The 27,553-nt window shown below is 45.1% G+C and overlaps 1 protein-coding gene across 1 annotated transcript in view; it reads right to left on the reverse strand.

Moving 5' to 3' along the window:
- The window catches only part of LOC126471293 (glutamate receptor 1-like), a 64,137-nt gene that overhangs the window by 19,810 nt on the left and 16,774 nt on the right, over window positions 1-27,553 (reverse strand). Inside the window, exon 3 of the mRNA XM_050099412.1 lies at window positions 11,793-12,058. Within this exon, the coding sequence (XP_049955369.1) occupies window positions 11,793-12,058 (266 nt within the window). The remainder of the gene's footprint in view (window positions 1-11,792; window positions 12,059-27,553) is intronic.

Below are 27,553 nucleotides of genomic sequence, written 5' to 3' on the forward strand. Positions count from 1 at the left end.
TCTGTAAATTACTGATAGTCAGATGTGCATTTCCGTTGCGTATTATTCATACAAGAGGATAATTTGTAACTTAATTGAGAGTACGAGAGTTCATATTACTCGATAAATAAGAAGAATCCACTCGCTTGGCAGACCACTCATCTTGCAGGCCTGACTGCTTGATGCCACAGTATGAGCAAGGCATGTGGGTGCCTCTCAAGTTAACCTCCACAATGTTCGCTCGGAAAACTGGTTGGCAGCATTTTCTGTCGGATTTGAGACCAATTATCACTGACGAAGAATGACGCTCGTCTCCTGTCCCAGTCGGTTAGGTAGCTTTACTAACGATGTGGTCACGGGCATTCCAAACACGGTAGCTCCTGTCTGCAATTCTGTCACGTCTCCAGGACGACATATCTTACTGCGCTGATTTCATACTGCTGACTGGTACGGACACACTACTTCACTGCTATGACTTGCGTATCCGGTGGAGGGTCATATGGCCACCTGGCACCAACTTGCTGTCATCTTCAGCGTTCCAAAGTGACCAGCGTACACTTTTAAAGGGGAGACGAATATTTTCTCCAATGAGCATATTATCGCTGGGACAAATTAATGATCTGTGTAAAAGCAGATTCCGTCAGAGGCTTACACCTTTGAGGTTGAATAAGATTCAAACTGATGACAGTAATAATGTTAAACAGGTTCCATAACATTCTGTAGAACACTTTGGGAAGGTATATTTCCAATTTACTAATGATATACAAGCTATTCAATCCATGTTGGAAATAAATTACGTTTATAGCAGTTTCGGCTCAACTACTGATTGTAGGGTAATCGGATATACACTGTCTGAAAAAAAGGTTCAAATGGTTCAAATGGCTCTGAGCACTATGGGACTTAACATCTATGGTCATCAGTCCCCTAGAACTTAGAACTACTTAAACCTAACTAACCTAAGGACATCACACAACACCCAGTCATCACGAGGCAGAGAAAATCCCCGACCCCGCCGGGAATCGAACCCGGGAACCCGGGCGTGGGAAGCGAGAACGCTACCGCACGACCATGTCTGAAAAAAAAATGAAGCACACAAAGAGAAGGAGGAAACAAAATGAAACTTAGCGGTTTCAGAGGGTATGTGATTTTATTTCAGTGCCGACCGCTAAGGTCGCAGGTTCGAATCCTGCCTCGGTCATGGATGTGTGTGATGTCCTTAGGTTAGTTAGGTTTAAGTAGTTCTAAGTTCTACGGGACTGATGACCTCAGCAGTTAAGTCCCATTGTGCTCAGAGCAATTTGAACCATTTTTTTAAAACTTACAAATAACTTTGCAGAATGCGCATACTTACCAGTATGGCGTTGCAGCCTGTCTGGCCTGGATTTATGCACTGATTTCGTGGGGAAGGGTGTCATAAAGTCACTGTATCCTCCCCTGATGCAAGCTGACCAACATCTATTGTAACTGGTCCTTGACTTTCTGTATATTGTGTAAATTCACCGTGTGTTTTAGTCCTTTGCCTAACGTGTGGGTGGAATAGTTTAATTAGAGTAAAAGATAAAAGAATTCAGTTGGCTACGAAATTAAATAATGATCTCAGTGAACTCAATTTATTATACAGGCTGATTTTTTCCACAGTGTATAAACTCTACAGTTTGATCGATGAGAGGATACGGAACAAAAAAGCTCTAATGAACTTATGTCCGGAAAGGCATGGTTTCCATGATAGAGACCATTTATTCAATCATACTTTGTTACAGAGACTGCTGTCTAACATGCGCTGTACCATGTAGCCACTACACTGGACTCGCATTCGGTAGGACGACGGTTCAATCCCGCGTCCGGCCATCCTGATTTAGGTTTTCCGTGATTTCTCTAAATATCTCCAGGCAAATGCCGGGATGGTTTCTTTGAAAGAGCACGGCCGACTTCCTTCATCGTCCTTCCCTAATCCGATGAGACTGATGACTTCGCAGTTTGGTCTCTTCCCTCAAATAACCCAACCCATGTAGCCACTGTTACAAAATGCATGGTTTCCTCCTAGATGGTGGAACTGTTCCTCATAAGTTCTGCCCTAGCGCCCTCTCCTGCCACAGTAATGGGTAATGTTGTGTCCGATTCACTTCTCTTGCTGATTCACCTTGTAGTGGATGTGATGTACCGTTGTACTCAATGGTTCCGTATTCGAATCGAGAGCTTGCCGACACTCTGTTTACTTACCGAAAGGCAAATGGCAACGAGCGCCGGGCAGGAAGGTTCTATGAGGAGACCTATCCCCGCCGACAACAACCACAGTATTCAGTATGAAACTTCCTGTCAGATTAAAACTGTGTGCCGGACCGAGACTCGAGCTCGTGACCTTTGCCTTTCGTGGGCAAGTGCTCTACCATCTCAACTACCCAAGCACGACTCACGCCCCGTCCTCACAGCTTTAATTCTGCCAGTACCTCGTCTGCAAAGGTCCCGAGTTCGAGTTTCGGTCCAGCACACAGTTTTATTCTTCCAGGAAGTTTCATATCAGCGCACACTCCGCTGCAGAGTGAAAATCTCATTCTGGCACAGTATTCAGTGTTTACAACAGTGTTTCGCCGTTTGTCTGTTTCGGGAGGCAGAAAATCATAAAGGGCGTACCCGAAATGTTCGGACACCAGACTTGGAGGCAAATGTGATTAACACTGTGGAAGGCGACCGCTGTGTCAGTACCAAGCAGTTGGCCGCCAGTACAGGATAAGCCAAACGACCGTGTGGAACATTCTCCATGACAATTGTACTGTCGTTATCACTTGCAACGTGTGCAGGTCTTACTAGCGACAGACTTTCCACATCGGGAGAACATTTGTCACTGGTTTATCCACCAGGCGACCACAATTCCGGGATTTGTGTCATCCATCCTATTCAGAAATGAGGCCGCCGTTCAACGGCGTGGTATATCCAACCTTCATAGCAGTCATCTGTGGGATAGCATGCAGAATCCCCGTGGTATGGTGACAGCGAATAATGAGCATCGGTGCAGCCTGAATGTGTGGGCTGGGATAATTGGCGACCGTATTTTGGGATCAGTCTTATTTCCACGTCGCCTTGCAGGCCGGAATTATTGGCGTTTCTTGCTGGTAACTTTGCCTCACCTGCTGGAAGAGGTGCCATTGATGATTCGAAGGATTATGTGCTTGTTACATGACGGTGCTCCAGCCCACTTCGTCGTTAACGTCCGGACGCGTGTCAATCTTGTCTTCCTTGGTATGGATCGGCTGAGGGGATCCAGTTGAGTAGCCGGCTCGTTCACCGAATCTCAATCCGTGCAATTTTTGGTTATGGCGCTATCTTAAAAGTATCGGGTGTGCAGACCTAATTCCAGACAATGAAGCAGGGTATTCATGCTGCCTTTGACACTGTTCGGATGCAGCGTGGCCGAGGTGAACTTGCGAGACAGAACATACTACGGTATGTACACGCATGCGTTGAGGCTCATGGAAATCATTTTGAACACATACTGTAACTGTGGCTGCATGGTACAGTCTCTGTAAAAATGTATGGTTGAATAAATAATCTCTATCACGGAAACCATGCACTTCTGAACATAAGTTCATTAGAACTTTTTTGTTCAATATCCTATCGTCGATCAATCCCTAGAGTTCTTACATGGTAGAAAAAATAACCGCGTACATACGAAATTAAATTCACAGTAAACAAATTGAACGCTCATTGAAGAGAGTTACTAATGCCTTGCAAACTTGCCTAGGAGATCTGAAATATGATTCAAGTGGACGTGTAGCTGGACAAAAAACATAACACTCGCGGGAGTCGTACAGTCACTGCCAATGGTTAGTGCATAGAGATAGAAAATATTACAGAAGGATGGGTGTGTGCCGGCCGAGGTGGCCGAGCGGTTCTAGGCGCTTAAGTCCGAAACTGCCCGACTGTTACGGTCGCAGGTTCGAATCCTGCCTCAGGCATGGATGTGTGTGATGTATTTAGGTTAGTTAGGTTTAAGTAGTTCTAAGTTCTAGGGGACTGATGACCTCAGATGTTAAGTCCCGTAGTGCTCAGAGCCATTTGAACCATTTGATGGGTGTGTGCATCTATTTCCGTACATGAAAGCACCTTCAGTCTCTAACTGCAAACAAGTCTTCGAAATGAAGATTGAAATTACTAAATACCATTGCTAATGATTCGCATTTCCCTACAGTTCGCCTCGCTGTGGCGGCTGGACCTCACCATTCTCATAATTTGCAAATAGTGTCTGTAGTGGCTGCAAAATCAGTTACTGGATCTGAACCATAAATTCCTGTCTGTCTGTGTCTAAGTTCAACTCAGCTGGATGACAGCATTTCATTCCAGACGAGCCTGGAAGTAGAGAAGTCGTCTAGAAGAGAAGTCTACCTGTGAAGAATCCTACCCGTCAAATAATTATCTACAGGCTATTTCCCACAAGGGAAACTGTGTGCTCTGCATTTTTCGGCATCGTGTAATTTTGACTGGCTGAATACTAATCCTTGTGAATGCCGACCTGTAAGACGTCTTACAAAATGACGGTCTCTCTTCGTTACTCGTATTTAAGGTTGTTAACCAGCTAAAGTATTTGTTAGTTCAAAAATGGTTCAAATGGCTCTGAGAACTATGAGACTTATCTTATGAGGTCATCAGTACCCTAGAAAGTATAACTACTTAAACCTAAGTAACCTAAGGCGGCCGGTGTGGCCGAGCGGTTCTAGGCGCTTCAGCCTGGAACCGCGTGACCGCTACGGTCGCAGGTTCGAATCCTGCCTCGGGCATGGATGTGAGTGATGTCCTTAGGTTAGTTAGGTTTAAGTAGTTCTAAGTTCTAGGGGACTGATGACCTCAGATGTTAAGTCCCATAGTGCTCAGAGCCACTTGAACTAACGTAAAGACATCACACACATCCATGCCCGAGGCAGGATTCGAACCTGCGACCGCAGCGGTCGCGCGGTTCCAGACTGTAGACGCCTAGAACCGCTCGGCCACCCCGGCTGGCGTATTTGTTAATATTGGCAGCTCAAAATGTGCTAGACTTACTTCCTCTCTCTGCCTACTTTCACGCACTGGCCAAAAAATCCCTCAATCTGCAAAGAAACCCCAAACATTCTGTTACCATTCCGCTTTATAAGATATTACAGCTCGTGTGTTTCGGCGAAGTTCGACCGCCCACTGTTTCCCTTGACAACGAAAGTCATTCTAGAACTCTGCCATCAAGTTACACACAACCTACAGCCGCACTGCTCGTCAAGAACAAGCTGGAGATGCAATCTGCATTGTCTGATTTCGAGCGGTCGGTGCCGGGGCGGATTTCTTTCTAGCTCTCGGCCCACAAAACACAAAATGGTTCAAATGGCTCTGAGCACTATGGGACTTAACTTCTAAGGTCATCAGTCCCCTAGAACCTAGAACTACTTAAACCTAACTAACCTGAGGACATCACACAAAACTCAGCCCAGCCCGACATTATACCTGCTTGGCGTTTCCTGTTGCACAGGGAGCGAGCAGAGATTCTATGAATAAGGCTGGGGAATAACTCCCCTTCATTTTATGGCCCTACAGAGCATCCCCTCGTCCACAGTGGAGTCCAAGCTGCTTTCACAGTGGCTTCTCATTTAGCTATGCATGCAGTTTAATATAGAAAATTATAACCTAAGTAGCTAAGTACTGAAAATCACAAGTACTATTAACATTTCGTTATCTACTGGACATTAATTTATTCCAATGCGATCTGACTCTTTCTTCTGGGTTTTACATAATTGATGGGACAGTATGGAAAAATGGTCACGTAACAACAGGCAGTGGGGCAGAGTTGACGTCTGAGGTGATCCCACAAGCGTTCTACTGGGGAAAGATCTAGGGTCTTGCTAGCCACTGCAGTACCTCAACGTCAAGGAGACACTTCATAGAGACATGTGCCACGTGTGGACGATCACTGTCCTATCGAAAAATGATACCACGAGACTGTCATGATGCCATGAGGATTCAGGAGGGGCATGATGTACTGTTGTGCCACGAGAGTTCCTGCAGTCACACAATTACACCATCTGTTAAGTCACAATGTGGGCGAAAGTGCGTACTGCGTGATCTTGACAGACGGTCACTGAAGAGGATTGTAACGAAAAGTAAGAGGATGACAGCTATGACAGTCGTTGCAGAATTCAATATCGCACTGGTGAATTCTGACAGTACTAAAACAAGACGAGGGGAGCTCCAAAGCTGGAGCTGGAATTCCAGAACCACTCGTCAGGGGTGCAACTTCCTGTAACATGAAAGCGTGGCGCCGAGGCCAGAAAACCTGGACTATGGAGAAATGGAAGAATGTCATTTGGTCGGATCAGTCTTGTTTCACATTGTTTCTAACTTCAGGCCGAGATTACGTCCAAAGAGTGAAACGTGATGGGAGTTCGGTGATCCTTTGGGCAGCCATATCGTGTTATTCCATGAACCCCATGCTTAATCTTCAAGGGTGCATTACTGCCAAGGATTATGCGACCACTTATGGCTGATCAGGTCCATTTTTGGCGCCATGTTCCTTTCTCAACGATGATGCTGTGTTGCAAGAGGACATCGCCACTTTTCACACAGCTCGCGTAGTCCATGACTGATTTTGTGGGCAAGGGGATGAATTGTTACATTTCCTCTGGTCACCACAGTCAGCATATCTCAATATTATTGAGCCTTTGTGGTCCCGTTTGGAGAGAGATGCGCGTGATCGCTGTCCACCTCAATCATAGTTACCGGAACTTGCCACTATTTTCCGGGAAGAATGGTACAAGATGCCCTCAGAAACCATACAGGACCTGAATAAATAGTTCTCGGGTTTCGAACCAGGTCAATTGCTTGAAACTACACGAGCTTTCGGCCAAGCACTCCTTGGCCGTTGTCAAGTGTTAAGACTGCCAGTGGGCTGTTGGTGCGTCCTTATATACGCTAGCTGCCGGCTGTGACGTCACTGGTGCCCTTGAGATTGCCATATATTGGCATGTTTTGAGCCGTTCGATGTGCCCTCTTCAACCGCGCGATCGCTGGATCCCATGCAGCGCTGAGATGCAAGCCATCGTCTCTATTCAGGGTGTTTGCCGTAATTTTTATTTCAATAGCTTCCTTTATTAAACTGACCCAGAGACCGTTAGTGCGAGCTACGACAGAGGTATCCTCAAATTTTATGTGGTGACCGTTTTCTAACGCATGCTCAGCTAACGCTGATTTCTCTGTATATCGTAGGCGAAATACCTCTCATGTCCTTTCCTGCGTTGTTCCACAGTGCGCAGTTTGTCCAATGTACTTCTGGCCACACTCACAAGGTATTTCGTAGACTCCAGGTGTTCTGAGACCTAATGCGTCTTTAACTGGTCTCAGTAATTGACGGATTTTCGTTGGAGGCCTGAAGATTGATTTGATCTCGTGTCTTTTCAACAGGCGGCTTATCTTGCCCGACACAGAGCCACAGAATGGCAGCAAAGCAAGTTTCGTTTCCTGCTCTTCGTCTGTGGTCTTATTCTGATATTTCCCAGAAATCACTTCTTTCACTTGATGGGCGTTGTAGCCGTTATTCCTGAAAACCTTGCGTAGGTGGCTCAGTTCATGGGGCAGGTTATCGTTGTCTGATATTACTCTTGCACGATGCACCAATGTTTGTAAAACTGTGCGCTTCTGTGCTGGATGAAGATGGCTGGTGGCGTGCAGGTACAGGTCTGTGTGGGTGGGTTTTCTGTAGACGCTGTGGCCAAGGCACCCATTTCGTTTACGGTGGACAAGGACGTCGAGGAAGTGCAATGCATTATGTTTTTCCACCTCCATGGTGAACTGGATATTACTGTTGATGCCACTGAGGTGTTCCAAAAACTCGTCTAGTTTTTCGCGTCCGGGTGGCGTAATGACGAACGTGTCGTCAACGTATCGAAAGAAACACTTCGGCTGCAATGGCGCAGTATCTATGGCAATATCCTCAAAATTCTCCATGAAGAGCTTTGCAACAGCTGGAGCCAACGGGCTACCCATTGCTACGCCGTCTGTCTGATCGTAATACTGGCCGTTGTACACGAAATAGGAGGACGTACGAGTGTGTCTAAATAGCTCGACCACTCTTGACGCGGTTGGAAACCCGAGAACATTTTATTCAATGTTATCGCTGCGAGACTCTGCATTCATACATACAGGACCTGTATTTATCCATTCCGAGACGACTAGAAGGTGTTTTGAACCAGTGGGTTTCCTACACCGGCTTGGTAATGTGTTGTGTTTTTTATGTTTCCCTATTTTGTCCACCCCCTGTTTGTTAGGTAACGTTCAATAGAACGTTTGAACGATTCTTTTATCGAAATGATGTGGAAGAAGTCAGTTTGTAGGATACGAGTATGTATACGTGATTAGTGTTAACATTAAGGAGCCCGTTATTATCTTAGTCCTACATATGCAACTACACTTATAAACAAGACTTTTTTTTAGAGGCTACCAGTTTTTAAATAGCAATCGGCCACTGGAAGAGAAGAAGTTGACCAGGAGAAATGATTTTAAGTTGGATTTGCATTGCTACTTCTCAGACATTCTATGTTATTTGACAAATAATCAAACATTTTTATTGCTGCACTTTGACCTCCTCTCTGAGCCGCTGACGGATTTAACAAGGGGTGATAAAGGTCATCTAGCTCCTTGTAGAGGTACCTACATGACGTCCGTCAGTGAACACTACATATCATTCTTACAACCCGCTTTTTTACAGTCAGTACTTTCCTTCTAAGTGATGAGCTACCCCATAAAATTATTCCATACTATATTATTGAGTGGAAATGAGTGTAATATGTCAGGATGCTTTACATTTGTCTCTAAGATTAGCAATTATACGAAGAACAAAGTTAGTGGAACTTAATTGTTTGAGAGTTTTAGTAATACGCTTCTTCCAGTTCAAGTTTTCATCAATATGTACACCCAAAAATTTTGAGCATTCCACCTGACTTACTCACTCCTGATCATGTACTACGTCAGTTGTTGGTATGACTCTAATTGTTGTAGAGAACTGAATGTACTGTTTTTTTTTTTTCAAAACTTAGGGAGAGTTCATTTTCGGAGAACCACTTAATAATTCTTTGGAAAATATCATTTATTAACTCTTCTGTTGCTTTCTCTCTGAGGGATTTATTATACCGTCTGCAAAAAGTACCAATTTTGCTTGCTGAACATTATGTGGAAGGTCATTCATAAACATAAGAATTAGGAGTGGGCCGAAAGTTGAGCCCTGTGGGACTCCCTTAGTGATTTTTTTTTTTTTTTTTTTTTTTTTTTTACGCCAGACACTAAAATTCATCTTCTACCTTTCCGACATTGTCCGAATTATTCACCACAACCTTTTGCATCCTGTTTGTCAAGTATGATTCAAAAAAGCTATGTGAAAAGCCACCAATTCTACAAAACTTTTGTTTTTCTAAGAGAGTATCAAAGGTCTTGGAGAGATTACAAAAAATACAATATAGCGATACTTTATCATTTAAGACTTGTAAAATTTGGTAAGTGAATGTATAAACAGCATTCTCAGTCGACCAACCTTTCTGGAATCCGAACTGTGACATGCTAAGTAAATTGTTTCCACCTAAGTGTGCGACTGTTCTTGAGTAAATTACTTTTTTGAATATTTTGTGAAACAGAGTATAGGGAAGGGTTGGTGAGAGAAGATGTCTGCTGAAGGTTGTAAGAGAAAGGAAAAAGAACTGGTTGGGGCATTCATTGAGAAGGGAGTGCTTGCTAGTAGATGCTTTGGAAGGATTGGTTTGTGGGAGAAGACTGAGAGGAAGAAGAAGATACAAGGTGATAGACGACATAAAGGGAAGAGGAAAATATGCAGACCTGAAGAGGATGGCAGAAGACCGGACAGCCTGGAGAACTACCATGTGAAAACCTGCCTTTAGGCAGAACACTGATGATGATGATGATGATGATGATGATATCAGTAAGGAAATAATGCAGTAACTGTTTAAGTCTGTCTTGTCACCTTTCTTATGAAATGGTTTAATAATTGGATGTTTTAATTTGTCAGGAAAAAATTCCTGTGCCAATGATGCATTGCGTATTTATTAAGTTAGAACAACTTTTCACAGTTCTGCTTGAAATTCCATGAACTCAACAAGAGCTTTTGTTTTTTAGAATTCTTACTTCTAATACGTCGCACATTGAAATCGACCGCCCGTAAAATATTAAGTGACTGAAAAATTCAGTTTGTGTCCTTTAAGATAATCCTCTCGCGATGAAATGTGCTCAAATGTTGCGATTTCCACATGAGTCACTAAGACGACCGGTACAAGTATGGTTTGTCACAATCACGGTAATATACCCCAACGAACATTTTACTCTGGCGCCAGGAGCACTTGTCTGATAAAGCTACTTGTCAGTGTATTAACGCATACAGAAATACACTACTGGCCATTAAAATTGCTACATCACGAAGATGACGTGCTACAGGCTCGAAATTAAACCGACGGGAAGAAGATGCTGTGATGTGCATATGATTAGCTTTTCAGAGCATTCACACGAGGTTGGCGCCGGTTGCAACACCTACAACGTGCTGACATGAGGAAAGTTTCCAACCGATTTCTCATATACAAACAGCAGTTGACCGGCGTTGCCTGGTGAAACGTTGTTGTGATGCCTCGTGTAAGGAGGAGAAATGCGTACCATCACGTTCCCGACTTTGATAAAGGTCGGATTGTAGCCTATCGCGATTGCGGTTTATCGTATCCCGACATTGGTGCTCGCGTTGGTCGAGATCCAATGACTGTTAGCAGAATATGGAATCGGTGGGTTCAGGAGGGTAATACGGAACGCCGTGCTGGATCCCAACGGCATCGTATCACTAGCAGTCGAGGTGACAGGCATCTTATCCGCATGGCTGTAACGGATCGTGCAGCCACGTCTCGATCCCTGAGTCATCAGATGGGGACGTTTGCAAGACAACAATCATCTGCACGAACAGTTCGACGACGTTTGCAGCAGCATGGACTATCAGCTCGGAGACCATGGCTGCGGTTACCCTTGACGCTGCATCAGAGACAGGAGCGCCTGCGATGGTGTACTCAACGACGAACCTGGGTGCACGAATGGCAAGACGTCATTTTTTCGGATGAATCCAGGTTCTGTATACAGCATCATGATGGTTGCATCCGTGTTTGGCGACATCGCAGTGAACGCACATTGGAAGTGTGTATTCGTCATCGCTATACTGGCGTATCACCCGATATTATGGGGTGCTACTGGTTACATGTCTTTGTCACCTCTTGTTCGCATTGACGGCACTTTGAGCAGTGGACGTTTCATTTCAGATGTGTTACGACCCGTGGATCTACCCTTCATTCGATCCCTGCGAAACCCTACATTCCAGTAGGATAATGCACGACCGCATGTTGCAGGTCCTGTACGGGCCTTTTTGGATACAGAAAATGTTCGACTGCTGCCCTGGCCAGCACATTCTCCAGATCTCTCACCAATTGAAAACGTCTGGCCGAGCAACTGGCTCGTCACAATACGCCAGTCACTACTCTTGATGAACTGTGGTATCGTGTTGAAGCTGCATGGGCAGCTGTACCTGTACAAGCCATCCAAGCTCTGTTTGACTCATTGCCCAGGCGTATCAAGGCCGTTATTACGGCCAGAGGTGGTTGTTCTGGGTACTGATTTCTCAGGATCTATGCATCCAAATTGCGTGAAAATGTAATCACATGTCAGTTCTAGTATAATATATTTGTCCAATGAATACCCCTTTATGATCTGCAATTCTTCTTGGTGTAACAATCTTAATGGCCAGTAGTGTAAATTGAGTGTGGACTTACTTGTAGTTAATAATGCCCTGGTAAGGACTTCGCTGTGAGAAGGCGAAGACGACGCTGTGCGGGTAGGTAGAGTAGGGCAGCGCGGCGACGGAACAGTTGGCGTGGCGCAGCAGTGCCTTGACGGCGTCTTCCAGCCCGTAGAACGCGTAGCGCTTCTGTCCGCACACACGCCGCAGCGCCACGTCTATCGTCCGCGGGAAGCTGTCCTCGAACGGCGCCATCTGCCGCTCGAACAGCAGCCGGTTCAAGCTGCCAGGCTCTGCCTTCTGCCGACCCACACGTTCTGCGCTATCATACTTGTCAATGTCGAGACTAAAATTTTACAATCTACATCTACATCTACATCATTACTCTGCAATTCACATTTAAGTGCTTGGCAGAGGGTTCATCGAACCACAATCATACTGTCTCTCTACCATTCCACTCCCGAATAGCGCGCGGGAAAAACGAACACCTAAACCTTTCTGTTCGAGCTCTGAGTTCTCTCATTTTATTTTGATGATCATTCCTACCTATGTAGGTTGGGCTCAACAAAAATACTTTTTCATTCGGAAGAGAAAGTTAGTGACTGAAATTTCTTAAATAGATCCCGCCGCAACGAAAAACGTCTTTGCTTTAATGACTTGCATCTCAACTCGCCTATCATATCTGCCACACTCTCTCCCCTATTACGTGATAATATAAAACGAGCTGCCCTTTTTTGCACCCTTTCGATGTCCTCCGTCAATCCCACCTGGTAAGGATCCCACACCGCGCAGCAATATTCCAACAGAGGACGAAAGAGTGTAGTGTAAGCCGTCTCTTTAGTGGACTTGTTGCATCTAATGAAGCTTTTGCGCAGATGGGTTGGGCACTGACTTTAGTACGCATGTCGACTGCGTCACGTGGCAGTTTCACTTCCCTTTAGTTCAAATGGTTCAAATGGCTCTGAGTACTATAGGATTTAACGTCTGAGGTCATCAGTCCCCTAGAACTTAGAACTACTTAAACCTAACCTAAGTACATCACACACATCCATGCCCGAGGCAGGATTCGAACCTGCGACCGTAGCAGTCGCGCGGTTCCGGACAGAAGCGCCTAGAACCGCTCGGCCACCGCGGCAGGCTTCCCTTTAGTGCGGGGTCTCAAAAGGACAATGATGTTTACAGCATCTGACGCCCTAGATATTATCTACCATGCAACCACAATATTGGCTGCTAATGGCAACAGGGAGCGGAACTGGAAATATCCCAGCACAGGCAGGGCGCCGGCCGGTGTGGCCGGCGGCTCTAGGTGCTTCAGTCTGGAGCCGAGTGACCGCTACGGTCGCAAGTTCGAATCCTGCCTCGGGCATGGTTGTGTGTGGTGTTCTTAGGTTAGTTAGGTTTATGTAGTTCTAAGTTCTAGGGGACTGATGACCACAGATGTTAAGTCCCATAGTGCTCAGAGCCTTTTTTTTTTTTTTTTTTTTTTTTTTTTTTTGAGCAGGCAGGGCCGGCGCAAGCCCAAGTGCCGCCCCGTGCGAGCTGCTAAACAGCCGCCCCCCCCCCCTTCCGGTTCTTTTTAATAAAACGTTTGTGGAATTTTATTTAACCCTGTGGTGCATAGCGTCAAGCGAAACCTAGTAGTACAAGAATGTTGACCACTATAATTGTATTTGTACAGTAAGTAACAAAAAAAAAAAAATGTTCAAATGTGTGTGAAATCTTATGGGACTTAACTGCTAAGGTCATCAGTCCCTAAGCTTACACACTACTTAACCTAAATTATCCTAAGGACAAACACACCCACCCATGCCCGAGGGAGGACTCGAACTTCCGCCGGGACCAGCAGCACAGTCCAAGACTGCAGCGGCTAATACCGCGCGGCTTCAATCAGTCCTGAGGCTGCAAATGCACACAGTTTACTGCAGCGGGCACTCCCTACTGGTGTTGTATCCTGCATGCATTTGCAGCCTCATGACTGATTGAAACCGCCAGAGAATTAACAATTAAAAGTTGTCCACTGCAGTGATACTCATGCACCACAGGGTTAAACAAATCTGTAGGAAATGTCAGCAATCAACCACAATTTTTCTTACGAAACACAGTGAAAGTGCTTCTGACCAATCTTGACTCCCTCGGCCAACTACCGAAACGAATTCTGTAGTTTTCGTTGTAGAGAGCGCAACAATACTTATTGCCTGGAAAGGCGAAGTGATGACGCGGCAGTGCCAGGAAGTACGTCACGTGACGAGGTACAGCGAGGCTACGGTTAAACAAGCACCCAAGAAGAAGCAAAAAAGAATAAATAAATAAAAAAAATAATGGCTCTGAGCACTGTGGGACTTAACTTCTGAGGTCATCAGTCCCCTAGAACTTAGAACTACTTAAACCTAACTAACTTAAGGACATCACACACATCCACGCCCGAGGCAGGATTCGAACCTGCGACCGTAGCAGTCGCGCTGTTCCGGACTGAAGTGCCTAGAACCGCTCGCCCACCGCGGCCGGCAGCCAATAAGTAGCTCCAAACGAATTTACTGTTAAGTAAACAAATATGCTTAAATACAGTTGATACTAACTCATAAATCTGAAAATAACATTTCATAAAGCATATTGTATTATCGTCCCAAAGGTGGTGTTGCAATGCCCACTTTACAACCAGATGTATATGTACGCCACTGAGAAAAGTGATGAAAAGTTACATTTGATTACCATGAGCAAGTAGCTGCTTGTAAATTACGAGTCATATGGACACTTTCAGGGTAACGTCACAGGATTATCTAATAGAGGACCACTTCTTTTGCTATGAGGAGCTGCAATATAACATTTGATTACCATGAGAAAGTAGCTGCTTGTAAATTACGAATCATATGGACACTTTCAGGGTAACGTCACAGGATTATCTAATAGAGGACCACTTCTTTTGCTATGAGGAGCTGCAATATAACATGTGGCATTGGACTGAAGACGTGATGGTTTGTAGTATATTCAAATGGTTCTGAGCACTATGGGACTTAACATCTGAGGTCATCAGTCCCCTGGTTTGTAGTGTGTCTTGGTAATGATAGTGTCCTTAATGAAATTTATTAGTGGATGAGACAGAGTACTGTCTTGTTTTGGGCGAATAGATATAGACAGAAGGCTAGAAAAATATGCTGATCAACGTTCGTTTGAAATTATTAAAGAACGTGAAAGAACACTCAATCATACTGATAGGACCTCCTATTATTGGGACTTTGTGAGATGCACTCTTCAGAAAACGTCAGCTGGATGACCAAACACTATCTGTCAGATAGCATAGATGTCAGTTAACTCTAGATGGGGCAGCATCTGTTCCATGTTTGTGCAATAGATTGGATAGCACTGCATTTTCCGCATCACAACTGCCTGTGTGGTGTACTTATACACCTGACTCATAGTGAATAACTAAATGGGACACCAAACCAGGTATATCGTCGTCGAGAATAATAGCGGGGGCAGCGTAGCAGTTGTCCCAATGCAACACATGAGGCAGGATAGCACTGAATCTACACCTTAATGGCATGCTACATGGGTAGTGATGCAGCTGTCCAAAGGTATTGCAATTAAATTTCTTATGTTGACAGACTACATGTTGCGATGCTGCACCTGTCGATGACGAATCAATGGGTGGAGCAGTGTGGTGTCATCTCACGGTGACACACTCGGCAGGACAGTACGCCAGGTCTCCCACAGGAATACACTCGACGGGGCAGCACACTACTTGTCCCACGACGACACACTAGACAGAACATCGAGGCAGGTGTCCTATGATGACACATTAGATTTGACAACGAGTCAGCTGTTTCACTGTGACACACTAGACAGCACAGCTTAGCAATTGTCCCACTATGACACCCGAGACGGGACAGCATTGCAGCTGTCCTGCAGTAACAATCTACATCGGAAGCTCACAATGAGTATGTGACCGATGATATTGATAAACGTATTATCAGGCAACAATTTCTATGGCATTACGAACAATAGAAAGAAATACAAACTTTGCGAAAAGTGCACAACTTTTGTCAAATAGAGATGAGCTTCAAAGCTAGCAAGGAAACCTTTAGTAGCAATGTTCTGTCTATGGATTTTTGTTTTAGAAGATGTCAAAATTAACGTTTTGTTTTGTGCGGACGAGAGGACATTGTTGCTAAAAGACCATACTTTCCCAGGTTTTCATCAGAATCAAAGCGACCGGTAGTTTGCTAAGATGAAACATGGATTCACACGCATCATACAGTAAATAAATGTTCGCAAAGTGATAGTGTGCGAGTAGTATTGTCAAACAAAAGTGCCGGTAAGAGTTTAATTGTTGTACATGCAGGCGGAGACAGGCCTTTCATGGTTCAAAAACCAAAACGTCCGACTATCACTCAGAAAGGGATGGCAAAAATTTTCAAAAATAGGTCGAAACTCAATTTATGCCAGGCTTATTAGCAATGTCTTTATCCCTTGTAATTACTCGCAGCCTATTTACTCATTCGGAATACTTCTAGACACTGTAAGTATTGTACATGGTTGACTGTAGTAATGTTCAACAATTTTTTCCATAATGCGGGAAGAATAAAACACTCAGAAACTGCCATTGAAGGGCTTAGCAAAATTGCTTCCTGCTTCACATGTAACCGCAGTATCGAACACTGCATTCGAATTTCCAAATTAGATTTCGTCTTCTGCTGCCCCTCGGAAAGTGACGCCCCGTGCGGGCGCACGTATCGCACTGCCTTGCGCCGGCCCTGAGCACAGAATGAGGCTACTGACAATGAGCGTAGTTGAACTGTAAATTGAAAGTGAAGGGGGGCAGGGGGGAGGGAAGGAAAGAAAATGGAAGGAACTGTTGATGTCATCTGCATTGAGAAGTAATGGAGAATCAGCGGCGACGAGTGAAATGAAATGATCGTACGGTATTCTTGGCCGGGAGACCCTATGCGGGGTGTTCGGCCGCCTGAATTGCAAGTCCTTTTTAGCTGACGCCACTTCGGTGACTTTCGGGTCAATGATGATGAAAGACACACAACACCCAGTCATCACGAGGCACAGAAATATCCCTGGACGCCGCCGGGAACCGAACCCGGGACCCCTTGCGCGGGAAGCGAGAACGCTACCGCAAGACCACGAGCTGCGGTCAGCAGCAACGAGTGAAAACGTATCATAGAATAGCGAACCTCCTGTTTACTAGGCTGTTGGGTTAGCCACTGCGCCACCCAGACACAGTATTTACAAACATTGCGCCTTTGGCCCAAGTCACATTCCCACCTAGCACCACCTACCTGCCGTCGCCGTCCAAGTCCTCCGTGCTCGATACTTCGAAATTCCTGCAGGACGTCGAGCGTAGTTCTGCATCTGCACTGAAGATGGTGGCTTCATTGCCCATCGAGGCGAATCAATTATATGAATGATTGGTGTCTGTTCTTTCGTAGCGGACACCACACATTCACGTACACTGAACTCCCAAAGAAACTGGTACAGTCATGCGTATGCAAATACAGAGATATGTAAACAGGCAGAATACAGCGCTGCGGTCGGAAAAGCCTATGTAAGACAACAAGAGTCTGGCGCAGTTGTTAGATCGGCTACTGCTGATACAATGATAGGTTATCAACATTTAAGTGAGTTAGAACGTGGTGTTATAGTCGACGCACGAGCGACACAGCACCTCCGAGGTAGCGATGAAGTGGGGATTTCCCTGTACGACCATTTCACTAGTGTACAGTGAACATTAGGAATCCGGAGAAAAATCAAATCTCCGACATCGCTACGGCTGGAAAAAGATCCTGCAAGAACAGGACCAACGACGACTGAAGAGTATCGTTCAGTGTGGCAGAAGTGCAACCCTTCCGCAAACTGCTGGAGATTTCAATGCTGGGCCGTCAACAATTGTCAGCGTGCGAGCCACTCAATGAAACATCATCGATATGGGATTTCAGTGACGAAGGCCCACTCGCGTACTCTTGATGACTGCACGACACAAAGCTTTAAGCCTCGCCTGGGCCCGTCAACACCGACATTGGACTGTTGATGACTGGAAACATGTTGCCTCGTCGAACGAGTTTCGTTTCAAATGGTATCGAGCAGACGGACGTGTACGGGTATGAAACCAGCTCATGAATCCATGGACCCTGCATGTCAGCAGGGGACTGTTCAAGCTGCTGAGGGCTCTGTAATGGTGTGGGGCGTGTGCATCTAGAGTGATATGGGACCCCTGATTCGTCTAGATACGACTTTGACAAGTGACACGTACGTAAGCGTCCTGTCTGATCACTTGCTCCCATTCATGTTCATTGTGCATTCCGACAGTGTCCAGTGCGACAATGCGACATCCCATACGACCAGAATTGCTACACAGCGGCTCTAGGAACACTGTTAACGGCGCTGCAGTCTGGAACCGCAAGACCGCTACGGTCGCAGGTTCGAATCCTGCCTCGGGCATGGATGTTTGTGATGTCCTTAGGTTAGTTAGGTTTAACTAGTTCTCAGTTCTAGGGGACTAATGACCTCAGCAGTTGAGTCCCATAGTGCTCAGAGCCACTGTTCTGATTTTAAACACTTCCGCTGGTCACCAAAGTCCCCAGACATAAACATTATTGAACATATGTGGGATGCCTACAAACGAGCTGTTCAGAAGAGATCTCCTCCCCCTCGTACTCTTACGGATTTACAGAGAGCCCTGCAGGATTCATGGTGTCAGTTCCTACCAGCACTACTTCAGACATTATTCGAGTCCATGCCAAGTCGTGTTGCGGCACTTCTACGTGCTGGTGGGGGCCCTATATGATATTAGGCAAGTGTAACAGTTTCTTTGGCTCTTCAATGTGTCATGAACGTCAGTACTCCCTGGCCGGCCGTTGTAGCCGAGCGGTTCTAGTCGCTTCAGTCTGGAAACGCGCGTCCTTAGGTTAATTCGGTTTAAGCAGTCCTAAGTTCTAGGGGACTGATGATCTCAGATGTTAAGTCTCAAACATGTTGCCTGATCGGACGAGTCTCGTTTTAAACTGTATCGAGCGGATAGACGTGTACGGGTATGGAACAGCCTCATGAATCCATGGAACCTGGATGTCAGCAGGCGACATTTCAAGAGCGGGGCGTGTGCAGTTGGAGTGATACGGAACCGCTGATACTTCTAGGTTCAAAAATGGTTCAAATGGCTCTGAGCACTATGGGACTCAACATCTTAGGTCATAAGTCCCCTAGAACTTAGAACTACTTAAACCTACCTAACCTAAGGACATCACACACACCCATGCCCGAGGCAGGATTCGAACCTGCGACCGTAGCAGTCCCGCGGTTCCGGACTGCAGCGCCAGAACCGCACGGCCACCGCTGCCGGCGATACGTCTAGGTACTATTCGGACAAGTGACGCGTATGTAAGCATCGTGTTTGATCACCTGCATCGATTCATATCCACTGTGCATCCCGACGGACTTGGGCAATTCCAGCGCGACAATGCGACACCCCACACGTCCAGAATTGCTACAGAGTCACTCAAGGACACTCTTCTGAGTTTAAACTCTTCGGCTGGCCACCAAACTCCCGAGACATGAAAATTATGGAGCATATCTGGAATGCCTTGCAATGTGCTGTTCAGAAGAGATCTCCACCGCCTCGTACTCTTACGGATTTAGGGACAGCCCTGCAGGATTCATGGTGTCAGTTCCTTCCAACACTACGTCAGACATTAATCGAATCCATGCCACGTCGTGCTGCGGCACTCCTACCTGCTCGCGGGGGCCCTACACGATGTTAGGCAGCCGGCCATGGTGGCCGAGCGGTTCTAGGCGCTACAGTCTGGAACAGCGCGACCGCTACGGCCGCAGGTTCGAATCCTGCCTCGGGCATGGATGTGTGTGATGTCCTTAGGTTAGCTAGGTTTAAGTAGTTCCAAGTTCTAGGGGACTGATGCCCACAGTAGTTAAGTCCCATAGTGCTCGGAGCCATTTGAACCATTTTTTTGATGTTAGGCAGCTGCGCCAGTTTCTTTGGCTCTTCGGTGTAATACGTATGCTTAGCCGACAAGTAATTCACAGCAGTGCTACAGTGCTAGTGGTGTTGACACAATGCAGAGGAATGACAACGATAAACAAAGCAAACATGCTTTATATCAACAACAGCAGTTGCAGAAGTTGACATTATCTCAGAACGGAACCCTAGGAATTTCGCAGAGTGAGAAAGAAGTGGCAGATGAAATATAAGCATTTGTGCAAAACGTGTCAGTGGAATGTGTGATGCCGTATACGTTCTGCTGTGCGGATAATGTACGTGAGGAATACAATGATTACGATATGTGCTTAGCAAGTGAAAGTGATACTGAAACAGGTGACGATCCATGTAGTTCATTATCCTTGTCGGACAGGGAGCTACAAATCCCGTCTAAAGTGTAACATGGCGAAGGACTATCGTTGTCCAAGGAGCAGGTGCTGAATATAATTACATACATGGAAGATCATCCGCAGAATAGTAAAAAAATTATGAACAGATTTCGAATAAGTCCGCAGCAATATGATCGTGTAGTGCGTAAGAAAAACTACGGGTATTCGAGGGAGAACAAGGCCACTGGTTACAAATACTCGTGTTTGCGCATTTCAAGGGTGCTCGATAGAAGTTACAGCATGTGCATAAGAGTTACTTACTACGTTATGCTCGTCAGAGTGCTTGCGACATAGATTACAAGGATTCCAATGGAAGTAGTGGATGGTTGCATAATTTTAAACAGTGTTTCAGTATTGGAAAACGCAAGATAACGAAAATTTCAAACAAGTGTCAACTTGACGATTCACAGCAAACTGCGGAATCGACACTAAAATTTGTGGATGAGATAAACAAACTTATCCCACCGTTCAGTAAGGAATTTGTTTTCAGCCACGACCAACTGGTATTTGAAGAGGAAATGCGTATGAAAGGAACCCTGGAAATTAGAGGTACCAACAGAGTTGTATCAAGATCAACTAACATCAGTGCCTTAATACATTCGTATACAAATATGCCGACTGTTAATCTGGATGGGACGCGCGGGATTAGCCGAGCGGTCTTCGGCGCTGCAGTCATGGACTGTGCGGCTGGTCCCGGCGGAGGTTCGAGTCCTCGCTCGGGCATGGGTGTGTGTGTTTCTCCTTAGGATAATTTAGGTTAAGTAGTGTGTAAGCTTAGGGACTGATGACCTTAGCAGTTAAGTCCCATAAGATTCCACACACACAATCTGGATGGTAAATTGGCTGGAAAGTTATTTTTTGTGCTGCGAAAAGCTGGAGATGCTCTTCCCCACGTGTGCGTGGTCTTGCAAGGATAGCAGGGAATAGTTACGTCACAGCAAGCAAGAGTGCGGAAATGGGCTACAACTATGATATAAGCACGGCTTTTCAGCAAGAGATGGTTAAAATAACTTTCTTTTGCTTGATTCTTAGTCTGCGTATAAAAATCATACTCCTTTAGAGCAAACTATCTCTCCTGAGAAGCGTGTGACATTGCAGTGGACAAATTCAGCCTTTGGATGTTTTCTCGCTGCCTATGAAACATACTATCGCCCATTTGAAGCTACTCCTTAAAGGATAGCTAGTGTCAAGGTAATCTCAACGACAGACTGGTTCGCGTTCTGTTGCATGACATCACTTTCCACGAGTTCTCATCACCCCGTTACACCAACATTGTTCTATACGCCTTCTTGAAGAGTGGATACCTGAGCTGTTTGTAACTCCCAACGAGTTTGCCTTCGATCTTGATGGTGTGAATATTTGCGATCACTGTGGCGCAGCATGTTTCATTCGATGTTCATTGTGCCAGTTAATGGTTTGCTTTGAACATTTCTTGAATGTTGACGATATCGTTTAGTGAAGTTTAATACACATGTCCTGTAGGTCGACATCTGCACCTTCCGGACACTCATTCTCCGTCGCCCTCCTGATGTACATGATGAGTCATTGTCAGATAATATTGTTCCCGTCATAATTGTTAACACAACAGTTTCAGGTGAGCCTTACAAATGATTGAATTTGCGATCTCGCACTCAAGGTATGCCTTGTGAGCGCGCAGTGTGCACGCAAACATGCCTAGAGCAATAGTCTCTCACCAAGTGCGAAGTGCATCATCCGATTTCTTCGTGTTGAGTGGTGCAACGCAGCCGAAATTAATTAATTCCTCTCCAAAAATGCCGCCATCCTCTAGTGTTGACGCAGCACGTAAAGCAGGGCGCTGTTAGTAGCAAGACTTATTGCCATAAACCGAAAATAAAAGCGGAGGCATACTCTGCTATGCCTCAGGGGGCGACGACACACTACTCAGAAATACACCTCTCTCTGCAGGTGTGAAGCAAGTGATGAGTTTAGAAACTAAAAAGGAAGAAATAAATAAAGACAGAAATGAAGGCAAAATAAAAAACTGGGACGGCAACACACACAAATGAAAACGAAACTGGCGAGATAATCCCATCGCCCATAGAATTAACGAAGTAATAATCCTCTAAGATAGATTACGTGTTTTCTAATTTCCCAATAATTTTCCATACAAAGTTCACACAATTCCCATGTTACCAATTGCCATATCATCAGTATCATAGAACAGTCTACTCTAGTGATGCCCAGAAGGCCAATGTCAAATCTTGGGTATAGGCAAGTCAAGGGTAGTTTGAAAGTCCGAGTGACATAGATCCAGGGGTAAACTCAGGCAATTCCTGGACGAGGTGCCTTAGTCAACTCGGAACACCTTTTGATAACCATGAACCATTGCAACTTTCAGAAATCTTGCAAAGGTAGTGGTATATTTCCGGTCAGATTTGGTAACTGCCATGAGTGACAGCAAAGTGGGGGAAAGCATCAGAAACTTGAAGCAGAGCGTACAGACGTACATGGTACACTGAAGAGCCAAAGAAACTGATACACTTGCCTAATATCATGTAGGGCCCCCGCCAGCATGTAGAGGTGCCGAAACACGACTTGGCATGGACTCGAATAATGTCTGAAGTAGTGCTGCTAGGAACTGACACCATGAATCCTGCAGGGCTCTCTGTAAATCCGTAAGAGTACGAGGGGGAGGATATCTCTTCTGAACAGCGCGTTTGTAGGCATCCCATATATGTTCAATAATGTTTATGTCTGGGGAGTTTGGTGGCCAACGTAAGTGTTTAAAATCAGAACAGTGTTCCTGGAGCCACTGTGTAGCGATTCTGGACGTATGGGATGTCGCACTGTCGCGCTGGAGTTGCCCAAGTCTGTCGGAATGCACAATGAACATCAATGGGTGCAAATGATCAGACAGGATGCTTACGTATATGTCACTTGTCAAAGTCGTATCTAGACGAATCAGGGGTCCCATATCACTCCAACTGCACACGCTCCACACCGTTACAGAGCCCTCATCAGCTTGAACAGCCCCCTGCTGACATGCAGGGTCCGTGGATTCATGAGGTTGTTTGCGTAGGGAATAGTTACGTCACAGCAAGCAAGAGTGCGGAAATTGGCTACAACTATGATATGAGCACTGCTTTTGGGCAAGAGATGGTTAAAATGATTTGCTTTTGCTTGATTCCTGGTCTGCGTAAAAAAATCATACTCCTTTAGATTAAACATCCCGCCTGAGAAGCGTGTGACATTGCAATTAACACCACCTGAAACTAGTGGACAAATTCAGCCTTTGGATGTTTTCTCGGTGCCTATGAAACATACTATCGCACAGCTGCAGCTACTCCTTAAAGGATAGCTAGTTTCAAGGTAATCTCAACGACAGACTGGTTCGCGTTCTGTTTCATGCCATGTTAAAGAAAAAGCACGGTCCCAACAACTACTGCATGTTACTGTCACAAGTGGTCTTTGTTCTAGAGGTGCGCACAAGTATTCATGTTAAATGCTATACCCTCTTTACATTACCTCTGAAGGAGGCGGTGTTTTCCGGACAAATACCGGGACGGTGATCGTACGAATACGTATTATCAGCCAACGCTGCAACCTCGTCATAAAATCAATGAATTTCGAAAGTGATTATGCTAAGGAACGTGGTAAGAGGTATTTGCGACTCCCTCACACTGACCTAACTAGAAAATTCTCTAGTATTCGCAACGCATTCGGCGTGGTATGCAAAAGGTATTTGCGACTCCCTCACACCGACCTAACTAGAAAATTCTTTAGTATTCGCAACGCATTCTGTCTCGAGACCATATCAGAGGTTCCACCATATATCCGTCGAGCTATAGGCGATGACTGATTGAGAAGGATCACAAACATTAGTAGTAGTAGTAGTAGATGATGTACCGACTGAGAAAAAATGTACACTAGCAATCAGCCCAACATGCTATCATCGTTATTCTCTACCCTCCCAACACAGAAAAATTACGCACTATAAAAGCTCATACGATTTACAAGTCATCTAGGCATCGATGACACATAACTGCGGCGGACCTCCAGCGCAGAGAAACAGATTTCACAATACTTCCCCAGAATAACGCAGAGTGCAGCTTTCCAAGCATTCCTAACGGCGCTCCCAGTCCCTCACCTCAAACTGCTACTGCTACTGCCGGTGCCTACGCGGACACGATCCTATTAAATATATACAGGCAGTGCAGAGGCCACTTTAAAGTCTGATCACCTACACTCTAGGCGAATGATTGTATGAGACGCTCCCTCTTGTCCTATTTAGTTGTTTCAAACACTGCTTTCTAACACGCTTTTGTACAACGCCAAACATTTCCTTTTTTTTCTGCCACGACTTCCAAGTCTGTGTCAGGTTCTAAACTGACATTAAGACGCTCTGATCCTCGGCCTCTCACAGAAAACTAGACATCGTACGGTGTAAATTATATTCTTACGGCGGGTAGCATAACACTCAATAATTTTAAATAAAAGACAGTTACAAGATAAGGGAACTAGAAGAGTTTGGCTGCGTTGTGGTGAGTTTTCAAACTACCGTCTAAAAGGGATTCACGACCTCTACATTTAAACTCATATGTCACAGTGACGGAATAGATGATGGTTCTGCGTTCCATTTCGAGTGATTCCTCATTTTGCACTCATGTACGCGATCACTGTTTCACTGCTAGCGACTCCTTGTCATCCGTCCACAAAGCTTTTTCCCCAACTCAAACAACCGTTGTCAGTCAGTCATTATGTAGTAACCAACAGCGCACCAATGCAGGGATGGGATGGAAAAGACACCGCCGATGTACTGTAATATTAAGCAACACACTTGATAGCGCGAAGAATTTTACAGTGACTCAAACACCGGTCAGTCATGTGACAGCATGTTTCCCCAAGTTCAGTATCATAGCTAAACCATTCCTTCTCTACTTTGCGAGTATCATTACGAACATGGATAGATGACTACTCAGTACGCCCGTTCACAGTTAATTCTCGAACACATAAATAATCAAAGTATACCAGAGAGTGCTCTACATATTCCTAAGACCTCGAGCATAGTACTTAATTTACAATCCATCTCTCTGCGTATGGGAGTTACAGAGCATTCTCCCTGTCTTAGGGTAAAAGACTATCTTCACACAGTCATTCACAAACCCGCCCTGCAGCACCATTAGAGAATTAATCTCCATCCAATCAGAAGAAGACCACTACACTCCTCGTCTTGTTAATGAATAGAGCTTTCCTAGTCCTAACCCGTCCAAGAGTGCGAGATTTCTCGAGATGTGACAATGTCGAGGAGCTTAGCACTCCTTATCGATTTATAGTAACAGATTTCAAAATGTAATAGCATACAGTTAAGAAGAACAAGAAAAGGCTTATTTTTATACGCGATGGAGTTCGAGACGAATTGAAAAAATGGTTCAAATGGCTCTGAGCACTATGGGACTTAACATCTATGGTCATCAGTCCCCTAGAACTTAGAACTACTTAAACCTAACTAACCTAAGGACAGCACACAACACCCAGCCATCACGAGGCAGAGAAAATCCCTGACCCCGCCGGGAATCGAACCCGGGAACCCGGGCGTGGGAAGCGAGAACGCTACCGCACGACCACGAGATGCGGGCGAGACGAATTGAGTTCGACACATTTTTACCTAAACCAACGAAGCTATCAACTCTAAATTATTGTTCTAGACTCTAAGATCTGTACCTGGGAGGTATTGGTAAGAGAGAGAACATAAACACACGCACTCCTAAGACTACAACGTTCTGCACTTAAAAACGGGCTATAATGTTAGATCGAATACGTTTCCGGCCTATCAGACATACATCTTTCTTCACAGTTTCTCCCGTAAAATATTTACTTTGCATCATACGAGCACAATACAGCTTTGCGGAGATGTATACTGTCCACTGTTCACATCTGATCATAGTTCAGAAATTATACGATGCCTGCATCAGGCCTACATAAAATGATAGTAGCGGGGGATACATCCTACAAGGAAACAGATAAACGCATAGCAGCAGCGTCCGACATGTGAAAATTACAAGTCATTCAGCCACTAACTCTATAAACAGCGCATCAGTCGGGCAAATGTGTACACAGTGATTGCAGCGCATCACAAGCTCTTACCACTAAGTTAGTTATGACCCCCAAGTCTCGATTTTACACCCAAGATGCGACAGGGGCGATCGCATAATTCAAAGCTCGTTTGGATGAGTGTGTCAAATTTCTTCACACACGAGATGGAAGTCCTCTGATGACCGACAGGTTTACCGTTAACGATCAGAAGTAGACAGTGCTTTAAAGCACATACAGAACACATAGCTGTATATGAGTAGAACACAGGCTATGTCACGTGACTGATGCATGCGGACAGAACACTGGAAATAAAAATTGACCTCCATTAGCTTTGGCGTGAGGCTGAACGTCGGCTTCGCTCCAGATACCATCCTCCAATATCACTACTTTCTCTGGTTTCGGCTCATGAAGAAGAATGGGCTGCCATTTCTCCACTGATATTCAGACACCTAATTGAAAGTATCTCCATCAGATTTCAAGCCACCATAAAGGTGAAGGGTGCACACACCCCTTATTGATGTCCACTATTAAGTGTCTGAATAGTTTCGATCAGATAGTGTATATTAACTCTGTGCATACGCCAGTGATCGAAAGTGCACATTCATAATATTTATCGAACATTAGTACAAGAAAATTCCGACCGGTCCGCTCGTCTGTTGTAATTTAGATATTAATATTCAATTCAAAACACAGGGCGGAAATTTTCATTTTGCAAAGACACCTGCCGAATTCAAATCCAAATCAACCAAACTACTAGATATATGTGAGTTGAGACAACCATTATTTTTAAAATTATACCTCTAGAATTCAAAATACAGCGGCAAAACGAAGACAAATGTGTAAGTCCGTCAAGTCGATTGAAGGTGCATGATGTTCGAAAACGAGTGCTAGCATAGTTAAAGTTTAAAAACTGACGGTTTTATTCGTTTTATCAACTGACGTACGAGGGTTGCCCAGAAAGTAAGGCACCGCATTTTTTTTTTTTTCTCAGTCGAAAACAATGTAACGAATGCGAGTCGTTACGTATGTAGACCTATTATTTGAAGTTTTCTGAGTGAGCGTGCCCAGTCTCCGTCACTTGCGACGGATAGCGTAGTTGCAGGACAGTTTCAAAATGGCGTCTGTAGGTGATGTACATTACAAGCAACGTGCCGACATTGAATTTCCCACTGCAGAGAAAGAAACTGTGGGGAATATTCACAAACGCTTGTGCAAAGACTATGGAGGATCTGCTGTCGATAGAAGTAAAGTTAGTCGCTGGGCACGGAGGGTGAGGTCATCAGAAGGCGGTTCGGCGGAGCTCCACGATTTGCAGCGGTCGAGGAGACTTCCAAGGCTGTCACACCTGACACACCTGAC

This window comes from Schistocerca serialis, chromosome 3 (genome assembly GCF_023864345.2).
Source record: "Schistocerca serialis cubense isolate TAMUIC-IGC-003099 chromosome 3, iqSchSeri2.2, whole genome shotgun sequence".
In the NCBI taxonomy this organism is placed as follows: Eukaryota; Metazoa; Arthropoda; class Insecta; order Orthoptera; family Acrididae; genus Schistocerca; species Schistocerca serialis.